The sequence below is a fragment of the Antechinus flavipes genome, chromosome 6 (assembly GCF_016432865.1).
Source record: "Antechinus flavipes isolate AdamAnt ecotype Samford, QLD, Australia chromosome 6, AdamAnt_v2, whole genome shotgun sequence".
In the NCBI taxonomy this organism is placed as follows: Eukaryota; Metazoa; Chordata; class Mammalia; order Dasyuromorphia; family Dasyuridae; genus Antechinus; species Antechinus flavipes.
This window is the reverse complement of record NC_067403.1, coordinates 242,765,169-242,780,028: the sequence shown is the minus strand read 5'-3', so window position 1 is coordinate 242,780,028 and position 14,860 is coordinate 242,765,169. Positions and strand designations below refer to the sequence as shown.

General features: G+C 32.9%; 2 protein-coding genes across 2 annotated transcripts; one reads left to right on the top strand and one right to left on the bottom strand.

Moving 5' to 3' along the window:
* Nucleotides 1-2,192: 2,192 nt before the first annotated feature.
* Nucleotides 2,193-3,122, top strand: LOC127541315 (olfactory receptor 4C46-like). Its single transcript, XM_051966598.1, has one exon. It carries the CDS (start codon nucleotides 2,193-2,195, stop codon nucleotides 3,120-3,122), a length of 930 nt encoding a protein of 309 aa, XP_051822558.1.
* Nucleotides 3,123-10,939: 7,817 nt separating this feature from the next.
* LOC127541313 (olfactory receptor 4C12-like) lies at nucleotides 10,940-11,869 on the bottom strand. The gene has a single exon (XM_051966597.1). It carries the CDS (start codon nucleotides 11,867-11,869, stop codon nucleotides 10,940-10,942), a length of 930 nt encoding a protein of 309 aa, XP_051822557.1.
* Between the last annotated feature and the right edge of the window lie 2,991 nt (nucleotides 11,870-14,860).

Here is a 14,860-nt window from a genome sequence, read left to right as displayed (position 1 = left end):
GCACACATTTGTTAAAGATAAAGCTGATCATTTCAGATGGAATACTCAACAGAGGTGTCATAAAATTTTAAGGACATCGGGTTATCATCTCTCACTCTAGTCTTTCCTCTTCCCTAGTTGTCATGACAATAGTTAGTACCACAATATGAACCTAAAACTTCCATCTTAAGAACTTTCCTCATTTTACATAGCTATTCATTATCAGGATAGGATCCTAAATCTGTCATTTATTGCAAATATAGCAACAAGCCATTAGATACCTTTATTATTTAAAATTAATATTTAAATATTTTAATTTAAAAGTTTAATATATGAACAATCCATTCCAGTCAATTAGGTCTGTTGATTTTTTTTAAAAAAGATGTCTGTGTTCTATATATTTAATGAAAACATTTCTCACCTGTTGTCTTTTTTAATGTTCACAGTCACATGGGAGGGATGAAGTAGGTTGTAAATGTTTGTTAAATGCATTGTTTAATACAAAAGCAGAAATATATGTATATATAAGATAGAAAGGAAAGAAAAACATCATGTTTCCTGGAAATATTTCTATGGGTTCCATGGGAAATATATTTCAACTGAAAAAGCAACACAAAATTAAAATATTTCAGAATTAAATTTCTTTGCAAGAAACTATGATGCTATGACTGTTTTAAAATTTTCAGCACTAGCTGCAAGTTTTATAGTCGGGGGAGTTAGGGAATAAATTCATTACCCACTACACATGGCAACTTTTAGGTGCTCTTTTAAAATTTTTACTTAAAGTTGCAACATGCTAATTTGCTTCAATCCATCTTCATAAAACAAAATTAACACCCTCCAATTATCACACTTTTCCTCCTATAGAAAACCTACCATTTGTTAATATTCTTCAAATAATATGTCATGTGAAATTGAACAGAATACTCCAAATGTGAACTGTAGCTAGAAGAGTGAAGAGGAACTATATCATCCTGATTCCTCTAAGCAAAGATTTCAATATGACACCCTAAAATCACATTAGCTTGTCACAACACACTGTTGATTCATAAGGAGCTTAGAAATCACCAATTCAGAAAAAAATTATCTAACCAAACTTTGATCAATTTATCACTTTGAAAATGATATTTTAAAAGCCAAGGGAACTTTAAGTTGATTCTTACTTTATTACAATTTATTGACTTATTCCCTGCCCCCCCCCAAGGTTTATGTCATTTGTGAATAGATTATTAATATCAAATAGGTCTTAATCCAAGTAGATGGTAGAAATATTAAATAGTCAAAGACCAAGAAGAGATGTCTATGATTTTTAATAGACACTTAATCTTAAGATATTAAATCAGTCTTTATCGTTTCTTTCCCAACATTTGGTGAATTCCCAAGCTATTTAAAATATATTATCAGCTGGGCCACATCAGTATTTTGTTTAGAGAAATAGCATGAGAGTTTTGATGGAATGCTCCTTTAAAATGGCCTTATAAGGTTTAAAAAGCACTGTTGCCATAAGTACTCAGTGAGGTATCTAATCTAATCATATCATAAGAACATTCACAGCTAGAAGGGAAGGAATCACCCTGCCCCATGATTATTCAGATGAGGAAACAGGAGGAAACATAGATTAACTAATATGGTTAGAGTCATATAACTAGGTGTATAGAATGATGGACTTGAAATCTGGACAACCTGAGTTCAAATCCTGTCTCAGAAACTTATTAGCTGTTTCTTGGATAAAATAACTTAAACTTTCCTAGGCTCAATTTCCTTATCTCTAAAATGAGTAGAATTATAGTATCCATCTCAAAGTGTTGTTATGAAATGAGATAGCATCTGCAAATTAATTTATAGAGCAATTACAAGTATAAACTGATTAAATAGTACTTTTCATGTATTCTGTAAATGATAGCTGCTATAATTTCCAGTAGTGTACATTTGAGGGGGATTTGAACCCAAGTCCTCTTGACTTTTGAAACTTTTGCATCAAAGCATATATCTCTTCACTCAGACACTTTAAGTTTAAAAGCACAGAGATTCAGAGTTAAGTTTACCAAAGGACAAGGCCATTTTGTATATGAATGTAATCATCAGACCAGACTCTTTCTATGAAAACTTTCTAGAGCAAAGTCCTATAAGGACTCCCTTACTGATTTTTTTTTTTTTTACTTTCTTTACAGTTAAAATAACTCTTGCTTGAATTCAACATCTATATGGAATAAATGGGTAATGGAAATAACGTGACTGAATTTATCCTATTGGGGCTCACGGAGAATCCAGAGATGCAGAAAATTATTTTTGTTGTGTTTTCCATTATATATGTTATAACAATGGTGGGTAATATACTCATTGTCATTACTATTGTCATCAACCCTAGTTTGGATTCCCCCATGTACTTTTTTCTTGCTTATCTGTCCTTTATAGATGCTTGTTATTCATCTGTTAACACACCTAAATTAATTATAGACTCACTCTATGAAAAGAAAACCATTTTCTTCAATGGTTGTATGATACAAGTGTTTGGAGAACATTTCTTTGGAGGGGCTGAGGTCATCCTGCTCACAGTAATGGCCTATGACTGGTATGTGGCAATATGCAAGCCCCTGCACTATATGAGCATCATGAATTGGCGATTACGTAGCCTCTTGATGGGTGTGGTGTGGATAGGAGGCTTACTTCATGCAACTATACAGATGCTGTTCCTGGTCCAATTACCCTTCTGTGGTCCCAATGTCATAGATCACTTTATGTGTGACTTAAATCCTTTGTTGAACCTTGCCTGCACTGACACTCACATCCTTGGATTATTTGTTGTAGCCAACAGTGGTTTCATCTGTTTTTTAAACTTCCTCCTCTTAATGATCTCCTATGCTGTCATCCTGAGTTCTCTGAAGGCTCACAGTTTGGAGGGTAGACGCAAAGCCCTCTCCACCTGTGGCTCCCATATTACTGTAGTTGTCTTATTCTTTGTTCCATGCATTTTTATCTATCTGAGGCCTGCAACAACCTTTCCTGTTGATAAAGCTGTTGCCGTTTTTTATACTATGATCACTCCCATGTTAAACCCTTTAATCTACACACTAAGAAATGCTCAAATGAAAAATGCCATCAAGAAATTATTCAGCCAAAAGGAGATTGTGGATGCCCAGTAATGGCCATCTAATAAAACTACCAGACTCAAAGTTATGTGTGAGGGGGAAGAATGGAAAATATCCACAGAAAGATTTTGTTGATCAATGCAAGGAAAATTCAAGCATATACTTTAAAAAAAAAAAAAAAAACTGTTATCTAGCATTCAGCAAAACTACATTGGGCTATTTTCCTGTTTGATTTCTTTTAATGCTGAAAGGGGCTTCCTAGTGGCAATATATGTAATTAGCTTACTTAAGTTATTTTTAAGTATAGTTTATGAAGAAATAATAGAAGAGAAATAGAAGACATAGTTTCAATGAAAAGACTGTATTATATCATTCATATTTTAATATATACTATACAAATAATGCAAGCATCAGATTTTTTTCAAAAATTGAAATGTCAATATGGAAATAGTTTTCATTTAAAAGACCAGTTACATCTACTAAGTATTTTGTCTGTGCCTCTTCTGTTTCAGGCATTGTTTACAAAGTCAAGAATATTGTACTTAATAAATATTTGTTGACTGACTGAATGCTTCACATGGTGAATAGAGGGAAAAACTCACTTTTGCTCTCATGAAGTTTATACTTTATTTGAGAGGAAAAATATGTACATTCAGAAGTATAAGCAAAAAGATAAACAAAACAAAATCTAATTTTAGAGGGAGCCTTGTACGGTGAGAGTATATGAAAAATTACTACTCATCTCATGTAAAAGATGACACTCTAAGTTTGCCAAAAATACTATTTGATGAAGATAAGAATTGCAAAGGAGATGGAATGCTATATATATATATATATATATGCATGCTATATGATAGCTTGCTGGCTGATTTTGGAATGGAGAAGGAAAGCAGTGTTGAAATCAAAGAAACACAAACCCAGTTGAGATAAAGGCTTCCTTTCAAAATGAATTGAGTTCTAAATTCATTTAATTGTGTTTTCATCTAACCACCATTTGTTCATCTTTTCCATTTCTTTTATACTAATAGAACAAAACTCTTTGGTAAGATTAATAATAATACCTAAGCAAACCATGCATTCATCATTATTCTGATATATCAAATAATAATGTAAATCTATATTCATATCTATCTAAATCAATATATTAATCCATATATACATTTAGATGAGAGGAAGATTTATTTTACATGAATTTTTAATATCATGGTTGGGTTTTATAACTACTATTTAATTTTTTAATCATCCATCAATTTTCCAGTTTTCAAGATGTTGCCTCAAAACTGTCAAAATTATTGCTAGAATTTTTCTAAAGATTTTGACAGTTAAAATTATTTCATAATAATACAAAGACTTGTTAATTTCCTTAACAGTAAATTTTAATATTTTAATCCACATAAATAAAAGAGTAAGTGAAGTAGATGCATATCTATTTTTTTTTTTATAATTACATCACCCACCCATGTTCTACTCATTTCCTAAAAGGCCTTAAGAATTTTGTTTAATGTGATTAGCAAAAACATGATAAAATCAAGAGGAATTAGAAACATGTATTGAAGGACATAACATCTCTGTTTCAATCTCCCTTTCTACTTGTATTCCATTTCCAAACTCTCAATTCTCTGGAGGTGAGTAAGCATGAAAATCTAGTATTTTATAATATCCCTATTTTAATAATGCAGAGATGGAACGCTAATATGAGGTAGTCTGTAAGGGAATTAGGCAGTGCTGCTGATGTCTTAATAATTATTTTGATTACATCTTCATAAATAGCCTGCATAATTTCATAATAATGGGTCATTATATCTGGCTTCCTTGGTCATCTATGTTTCACTTCTACTAGTGTCTAAAGGAATGCATTGCTCACATGTTATGTAAATAACAAATATCCACATAGTGTAACTTGATTGTCACACATCTAACATAACCAAGTCAGAAATGATAAGTGTGGTTTTATGGAAATCTTGATCTTTAGTTTGCCATCTTTCTCCTCAAAGCTTCAAATATTTATTTATAAGGTCAAGATTCTAAAGAAAGAAAAACAAGTCAAAACTACATTTAGTGAACTATGAAAACATGGATTTTAAAAGATGAAAAGATAAATTTTTAACTTGGACATCTACAACATTATTCCTTTATCATTTTAATAAATGCATTTCTACATAACTGGTCTCCATCATAATCTGATATAAAATATTATTTCATGTCTTTCAAATATTATTCTGAGAATAGAGGGGCACAGGATTCACTATTCAGCCTGTATGTACTTATTAAGAACAAACACACGTATACACATACATATGATTAACACAAAAATGATTAAAATGTTCTGGCATAGAAAAAAAAACACTAGACCAAGACATTATGAGCAGAAAAGGAATTTTCAGAATGTATAATAATGGAAGTAGAAGAGTGATATAGCAAGTCTTATTTATGTGATGTCAAACAAGGAAGTATGAGGAGAAAGACAAGCGGAGGGTTGGTGCCTGTAGCCTAGAGAGTAGACAGCATGGGATGGAGCTAAGCAAATCTTTTATATTATCTTGTTTGTTTATATTGTTTGATACTGTGCTGGAAGGTTTGAGGGGCATGGCACTTCTCCATTTTTCAGCTCTCCTTCACTTCTGCCTATGCCCTTGCATGTGCCCTTAAGTATCCTCTGCTTCCTGACACTCCTCCCTCAACTCCACCTTCTTGGTTAGGAAAAGGAGTAGCAGGAGGGGTGGTGACATTATCTGCACCACCCATGTGCAGCAGTTTTGCCCTTCTCATATGTCCTAATTACAAGAGGCATTAAAGCAAGGGAGGAAAGACTGGATACATTTGGACTGAGAATGGAAGCATTGTGATTGAAGAACCTGACCCTAATGAACCTCCAGGTCAAATCAGGAGAAGATATACTCCTTTTAATCTGGAAATCATCAAAAATCTAAAAAAGACTTGTACCTTCTATGAGTCTGTATCACCTTATGTTAAGATATTATTAGAGAATTTGGCTTATGAAATCCTAACCCCTAATGACTAGAAATCTATAGCAAAAACAGTATAACCAGACTAAAGCCTTATCCTTTATCCAGTGCTTGTGGCTAGAATCTTATTAAAGGCCATAAAGCAAGTAGTTCAATTATCTGGGATAGGACCTGATAAGATATATACCTTTTATACACATGTACAAACAAATAATGTAAAAAAAAAGTGAAACCATCCCAGAACGGAAAATTTTATTGAAGACAGGTCCAAATTTTACACGCAGCTTCCTTAAAGTTAGCCTGACTATTACATAACTGGCCATGGATTTTTGAAGAAAAAGTTTCCAAAATATCTCTTAAAGAACTGACCATACTTATAGATACATCCAAACTTAACATTTGTGCTATATATTCTCCTGAATTAGTTATAAAAAGAGTAGTCAGAACTTCCTTTCAGTCCACTCAGCAGAATGAGTTGTATGCAATTGTACTAGCTCTTACTTATTTTCCAGAAGATGTAGATATAATATCTGATTTGGCCTATTCAATAGATGTGGTACAAAGAATTGCCACAGCCCAAATAAAATTTGTACCTTCCAATATATATCAGCTTTTTAAGGAACTTCAAGAGCAAGTGAGAAAGCATCCAGGTAAGATTTATATTTTGCATGTCCACTCTCATTGTGGATTTCCAGATCCTATTTTTGATGATAAGTCAAAGGCAGATAGCCATCTCACTATGTTAGCCAATACTCCTTTATTTCAGGCAGCCCAAGAATCTCTTTCTAAATTATCATCAGACTGCATGACCTTTACATCTGCAGTTTGGGATAACAAAAGAGGAGGCTAGGAGTATAGTAAAAGTCTGTACAGCTTGCCCTCCTTTCTATGTTCGTATGCTCCTTCCAGGGAAGAATCCTCATGGTTTGAAACTTAATGAAATTTGGAAGATGGATGTGATGCATTGTAAATCTTTTGGCCATCTAGCTTTTATTCACGTTATAGTGGACGCTTCAGGATTTACTTTTGCAATACCAGCAGCAAAATAAAGATGAATTCTTTATACAGGTCTTTATAGTTATGGGCATGCCAGAAGTAATAAAAACAGATAATGGACCTGCATATACTTCCAAACATTTCGTACACTTTTGTGTACAGTATCAGATTTCACACACCACTGGCATATCCTCAAGGACAGCCAATAGTAGAAAGAAGGAACTGAGCTATCAAGACATTCCTCCAAAAACAAAAGAAAGGGGGAGCCACAGGCAACCCTAGAGAATTTCTAAACCTAGCTCTTTACACTATCTTTTTTTTTTTTTTAATGAAGATTCACTGGCTCTGGCAGACAGGTTTCATAGCCTACCTGAAGAGCAGTGTCAGTGCGAGCAGCTCCACTATCTTTAGATAATCAGCAGGTGATGTGGAGAGATCTGGACAGTGGTGAATGGAAGGGGTGAGACAGATTAACCACATAGGGCAGAGAGTTTGCTTGTGTGTCTACAGATGGAGAAGGAATCTGATAGGTGCTGACATACCACATCTGTCTGGTCAATTTGACAGTGGTGGAAAAAGAAAGGACCCTTGAAACAAAGGGGAAGACACAAGAAATATCAGGTGGCTTCATCTCTGACTATGTCTACCACTGAAAGAACATGGCTGTTAGCCCTATGTGTATGGTAATTGACTAATGAACATCACCATGACCATAAAAATAATTGTTAATCAGATTGATGCAGGACTTCAAAACCTGCAGGCATCATAGGATTCCCTGACATGTGAAGTAATTGACAATAGATTGATTTTGACTGTCTCTTGGCTTCAGAAAGAGCTATATGTGTGATTATATATTCCCCTTGTGGTATATATATCAATAATTCACAGCAAGTGACCACAAATGTACACTGAGGGGGCTCAATGGATTAGAGAAATAACAATAGATATTTTCTATATATTCCTTCTGGGATTCATGGAAGTCTTTTATAGTAGCTTGTTTATTCATATTGCTTGTTATATTACTACTTGCCTGTGTGATTCCTCGCATGCTGATGGATTTAACCACTGGTATATACCTGCTTCAATATAAAACAAAAATAGTGGGAGATGTAGAGGGCCACAGTTAGTGGGGGAGCTCTGGGTGAGATATAAGACCCTCCAGTTCAGCCAGGCAACCTGCTGAGTCTGGTTTGGCTCTCATCCCCCTTGGGGGCATCTTGGGGGCCTTCCTGAGAAGTGGGGGAGGTGACAACCTGTGTTGTAATTGAAGCAGAGTTATACTAAGTAGCAACGAGGCGGCTACACATAATAGCAAGTTTATAATGCAGTAGTATGGGTAGTATATAATTAGCACATGCACAGTTGTAACCCAGAGTGGTTCTGACTTGCATCTCTCCAATTAATAATGATCTAGAGCATTTTTTCACATGGTTATAGTTTCAATTTCATTGTCTGAAAATCGTTCATATTCCCATGAGCAAGTTATAGGTTTTCAATTGTTTAAACCTGACTTAATTTGGGTGAAAAGTGTTTTGTAACTGGGTTCATATAGATCTTGGCTTTGTTTTGGCAGGTAGACACCCAAATATTTTATTTTGTCCATAATTATTTTAAATGGAATTTTTCTTCCTATCTCTTGCTGATGTTTTTTTTTTTTTTTCAGTAATATCTAGAAATGCTGATGATTTGTGTGGGTTTATTTCATATACTGCAAGTTTGCTAAAAGGGCTAATTGTTTCCAGTATATTTTTGGATGCTTTTCTAGGATTTTCTAATTGTAACATCATATCATCTACAGTGATAGTTTTATTTCCTCATTGTGTATTCTAATTCCTTTACTTTCTTTTCTTTTTCTTATTGCTAAAGCCAACATTTCTAGTGCAATGTTGAATAAAAGTGGTGATAATGGGCAACCTTGTTTTACCTCTGATTTAAATAAATAATGCTTATTATTTTAAGGAAAGCTCTTTTTATCCCTATGTTCTCTAGTGTTTTTAATAGAAATGGGTGATGTATTTTGTCAAATATGTTTTCTGCATCCATATTATCATATGATTTCTGCTGGTTTTGTTATTGATATGGTCGATTGTGGTAATAATTTTTTTTTCTGATATTGAAAAGTTCTTGGTAAAAAATCCTACTTGGTCATAGCATAATCTTGCTAAATTGCCTATAATCTCTCTGCTTATATATTATTTAAATTTTTTGCATCAATATTCATTAGGGAGATTGATCTGTAATTTTCTTTCTATGTTTTGGCTCTTCCTAGTTTTCCTATTAGTACCATATTTTTGTCATATAAGAGATTTTAAAGGACTCTGTTACCTACTTTTCTAAATAGTTTGCATAGTATTATTTCAAAGAGATTCCAAAACATACAAGGATCTATATATACAGAAGTATTTATAACACCCCTTTTAGTAGTGACAAAGAATTAGAGTGGATGCCTATTAATGGGGAAATGGGTGAATATGTTGAGGTAATGGAATGCTCTTGTGTAAGAAATGATGACCAGGATGCTTGCAAAAAAAAAAAAAACTAGAAAGATTTATATGAACTGATGAAAAGTGAAATGAGTCTAGGAAAATAATGTAAATAGTAAGAACAATATTGTATAATGATCAACTGTGAATGACAGCGATTCTCATCAATTTAAGGATCCAAGATAATTCCAAAGGACTTGTGATGGAAATGCTATCCCACTTTCCAGAGGGGAAAACAATGATCGAGTCTGAATACAGAACAAAGCATGCCTTAAAAAAACAAAAAAAAAAAAAACAAAAAAAAAAACTTTTAAGTGTTTGACAAAAGATGGCTTGTCAGCATTCCTTCACAGTATGAGTAATATTTACATATTTTTGCATGATTACCTTATGTAACCTGTACTGAAGTGCTTGCCTTCATGATAAAGTTTTAGGGTAGGGATGAAACATTTAGAATTCAATTTTTTAAAATACTAAAAATTTATTTTACATATAATTCAAAAATGTTTTGAAATATGTCTAAATCTTTTACCATGGTGGCTTTTTTTTTGAGATTTTTTTTGTATTGATTTTTTTTTCTTTGACTGATGTCAACACAACTCAGTACCAGGTTGAAAACCCAAAATTTGTTGAATTGTCTCTCCTGCTTCAATCCTGAAGAATGGGGTTTGGTTTTTAACTATCTTGTGCAAAGAGTGTCATTTCATTTTTTTTTTTAATAGGGCTTGTATAAAGAAAGATGGCAAGCTACCAGTGGAGGTGATTGAATGGGATGCTAAAATCCTTTTGACAAATTTGAAAATTATCCACCAATTGTTCATATTTATATTTATATACCATTGGTTTAAAGCAATCATAATTACAATATCATAGATCATTATCTAGACATAAAATCCTCTTGAATAAAGACATATAATGGCATAGTAGACATAGCAATACACACCCATTTGGGATAAGACAGAAACCCTAGGTCACCTTATGGCCTCTGCTGGGAGAGCAAACATCAAATGTTACTTGTAAAGAGTATCAACCTAGTGAGAGAATTCGAAGAAATCACTATGAGAAAAAACAGAGAGAAGACAACATACTTGTAGATCCATTATGTGTCTTTGCATATGAAAGTCTTAGACCTTGAAAATAAGTATTTGCTTTCTTCTTGCATTTTGCTCCCTGAGAATTTCTGGATAAAATAACTACTTTTTTTCTTCTTATATTGTGATTATTATCTTCAATGTATAGGAAAATGTTTGGGTTAATTATGTGCCAAACTAAGGTCCTTTCAATCAGATGAAAAATTTATAAATGTAGGCAATGTCCCCTAGATTTCATTTTCTTTGGTCAAGGATTTCATCACTCCAGGCTACTTAAGGATTGCTCTAAGGTCATGCTTATAAACATGATTTATTTTTCTCCCATAATATGCTATTTATTTGTTATGTAAATTCACTTTTTGATTCCAGAGTTTCCTCATAGCATTTTTTATCTCTGTGTTCCTCAGGGTATATATTAAAGGATTTAATAATGGAGATATCATAGTGTAGAATACAGCTACTGCCTTGTCTATAGGCAGAGTGACCACAGGTCTCAGGTACACAAATATACAAGGCAAAAAAGATAAGACAACTACAGTAATGTGGGAGATACAGGTGGAAAGGGCTTTACGTCTTCCTTCCAGACTGTGATTCTTCAGGGAATGGAGAATAACAACATAGGATACCATCAAGAAAAGGAAGTTTAGCAGACAGATGAAACCACTGTTGGCTGCCACAAATAGACCAAGAATATGGGTGTCCATGCAGACAAGATTGAGCAAAGGGTACAAGTCACACATGAAATGATCTATAATATTAGGTCCACAGAAAGGGAGCCAGATTGTGAAAAGAATCTGGATAGTTGCATGGAGAAAGCCCCCTATCCAAGCTACAATCACAAATATGAAACACAATTTCCTGTTCATAATGGTCATATAGTGGAGAGGCTTACAGATGGCTACATATCTATCATAGGCCATTATCATGAGCAGGATGATTTCAGTACCTCCAAAGATATGTTCTGCGTAGACCTGGGTCATGCATCCATTAAAGGAGATAACTTTCTTCTCATGGAGGGAATCCATTATGAGTTTAGGAGCTGAAGAAGATGAATAAATTGTGTCTATGAAAGATAAGTGTGCCAGGAAGAAATACATAGGGGAACCTAAAGCATGACTGGTGGTAATGGTGATCACAATGAGTAGGTTGGCTGCCAGAGTTACCATGTATAAGACTAGAAATACTATAAAAATTATTTTTTGCATCTTTGGATTCTGTGTAAGTCCTAATAAGATGAATTCAGTCACATTCCTTCCATTATCCATCTATGTAGTTTAGGCAGTGAATATGAAAATGAGAGTCGTCTTATCTGCAATGAAAAGCCAAGAATTATAGGATGTTACATGGACCAATGCCTAAATCTTGAACAAATTAATAATTAAATTATCTTAATAATCAACTATTCTATTGGTAAAGATCTCCAGTGCTGAAAGTTTCCTCATCTCTAGGTTACTGATTCCCATATTTAATAACCCCAATTATTCTTTTCCCTACCCAACAGAGCCATTGGAGAGAATGTCACGGATATTTTTAGGGAGAAGGCAATTATGTTAAAAAATTTCCTCATGTTAATTTCATACTAAAATCTTTCAAAAGCCAGCCATTGTTTTGACAATTATTATTTTTTCCTGGCATACTAAGAACTGTGAATAATATAGCAGCTATACCTATGCCCTGGTTCTTTTTTTTTATTCTTTCTTAATATTTTTTATTATTATAGCTTTTTTTTTTACAAGATATATGCATAGGTAATTTTTCAGCATTGACAGTTGCAAATCCTTTGTTCCATGTTTCCCTCCTTCCCCTACCACTTCCTCCAGATGGCAGGTTGAACAATACATGTTAAATATGTTAAAGCATAAGTTAAATACAATATATGTATGCATGTCCAAACAGTTATTTTGCTATATAAAAAGAGTCAGACTTTGAAATAATGTACAATTAGCCTGTGAAGGAAATAAAAAATGCAGTGTGCCCTGATTCTTATTATATATACATCAGAGAGAGGGATCTTGTTGAGGGAAAATCAGATGATAGTGCAACAATTCTATGCAGCAGATTTTCTTTGACAAGCAAATTCTGAGACAAACACAGATGACATAATGTTTCATAGAACATAGGAATAACTAAAGAAAATGTAAAATATGCTGTGGAATTTAGAAGAAAAAAGTAATCAACTTCATGTGGCTGATACATATAGATTAATTTGATCTCATTTTAAAAATCATCTCTAAAATAGGTACTATAGAATTTCAATAGTATATAATTTGAAATTTTTTTAGAGAAAAATGTTTATACACAAAGACACATATTCACATATGTATATATGTATGTTTAGAATGTGTATATAAAATGCCCATAGAAGTTTATCTTGCTAAATACCTTTATAACACAAATGAGAAAACTAAGACTCAGAGAACATTCTGGCATATTTAAAATAAGTTGACATCAGGTTTTATATCTTCTATCTGTATTGTAATCCTTCTCCTAAAATAACACACCACTTTTTTTGATCTCAAACTTAGACATGTTGATTATAGGTGCAAAGAATAGTACAGAATGCTAGTTGTGGGTGGTTTTGGAATTAGAAGTATCTTCAAGGGTCTTTTCTAGTGCAACAAATTCAGTCTATAAATTTTCCTTGTAGTAAGACAATAACCCTATGGGGAATCTATTGTCTGGATAAGAATCTTATTATATATTGAGGCAATGTATTCAATTTCTATAGTTTTTCTACATATCGAATTAAAATTGCCCCTCTCCTGCTGCCAATAATACTCACAAACTGATTTTAACTATATTTTTAATGGTTAGTAAAATGAAAAGTAATGCATTTATTTTCCATAAGAATGCTGAGATAATTCAAGAAAATCATCAAACATTTCCCTTCCTCAAGATTAATTCTTCTTTAGGGTAAATATATTGAGTATCTAAAGTCAAATTATCAGCTGAGTGGTTATATTTTACTAATGATGTTGTTACCCCAAAATTTAATGGTCTTTTCTTAGCTTCTATATTCCTTGACCCTACTACTTTTGTCATGGTTTTGATGCCAATTCCACTTGGATACTTATGGTTTTGTTTCCATGTCTCTGATCTTTCCTGATTCCTCTTCATTTCTCTTCCCCAATTTGTTCCTTATTATTCTTCTTTGCCAGCTCATTATGCATTACTTTTCTCTAAATATGGATAAATTTCAAAAATCAACTTTTTCTTTTAAATCTCTATATTCGATCTCTTGATTATTTCTTCTACTCTTATGATTGCAAATATCTCAGCAAAGATAACTCAGGTACCTGGAAATCTCTATTAATAAGGAGAGAGTTTCAGAATCAGGATCTTTATTTCTCCTTTAAGGGAGTAAAAGTATTGATGTTAATAATTAGTTACAAAATGTAGCCATAACAATATAGATAAAATAGATCTCAAAAATTATATAGTGCTTACCAAATCCATCAACTTATTTTTACAGATAAAGAAGATGAGGTCCAAAATTCTGAACAATTTACCAGAGGTCAAATATAATTTAGGGTTAGAATTGGTATATTCAACATCCAAAATCAGTTTACCTCACAACAAAATGATTATACTTGCCACTGTACTATGATTCTTCCCAGGACTCCTTTTCAGTACATCAAAATAGAGAGTAGAAATTATTCAAAATACCAGAAATCAAAATTTCACAGTGAAGTGGTTACCCTGAGAATGAGAACTTTTCCATTTAGCCTTGCCAAGGGAGATAAACACTTAAGAGTTACTTCCAACTCCAGATTATTGAGTCTACAAAACTATCTTTTGGAAAGAGACCTTACTATTTAAACATCAAAAAATAATACCAAGAAAGAGGAGATATTTGTTTTAATTGTAGTTTTCACTAACAAATCCTTTAAATATGATAAACTATTTTGTATTAATTACCTCATTTAAGCTTCATAATTACATTTTTAGATAGTGAGCATTATTATCTCCATTTTACAAATGAGAAGACTTAGGTGAAAAAAATTAAGTGACAGTAACTCACAGTTAATAAATGTCAGATGTCAGATTTGAATCCAGTTCCTTTCTGGCTTCAATTTAATCATTTTATAATCCTTACCAAATAGCCTTTTTAATTCAAGAGTGAATTTAGGAGTTCTTAAACTATCCACAATGATGAAAAACTTACATTTTTGAAAATCTGCTAATGATTCCTTCTAATACATTTAAGAGTATACAGAAGACTCTTCACTCCAGTCTTTAAAATCCATTATATCCTA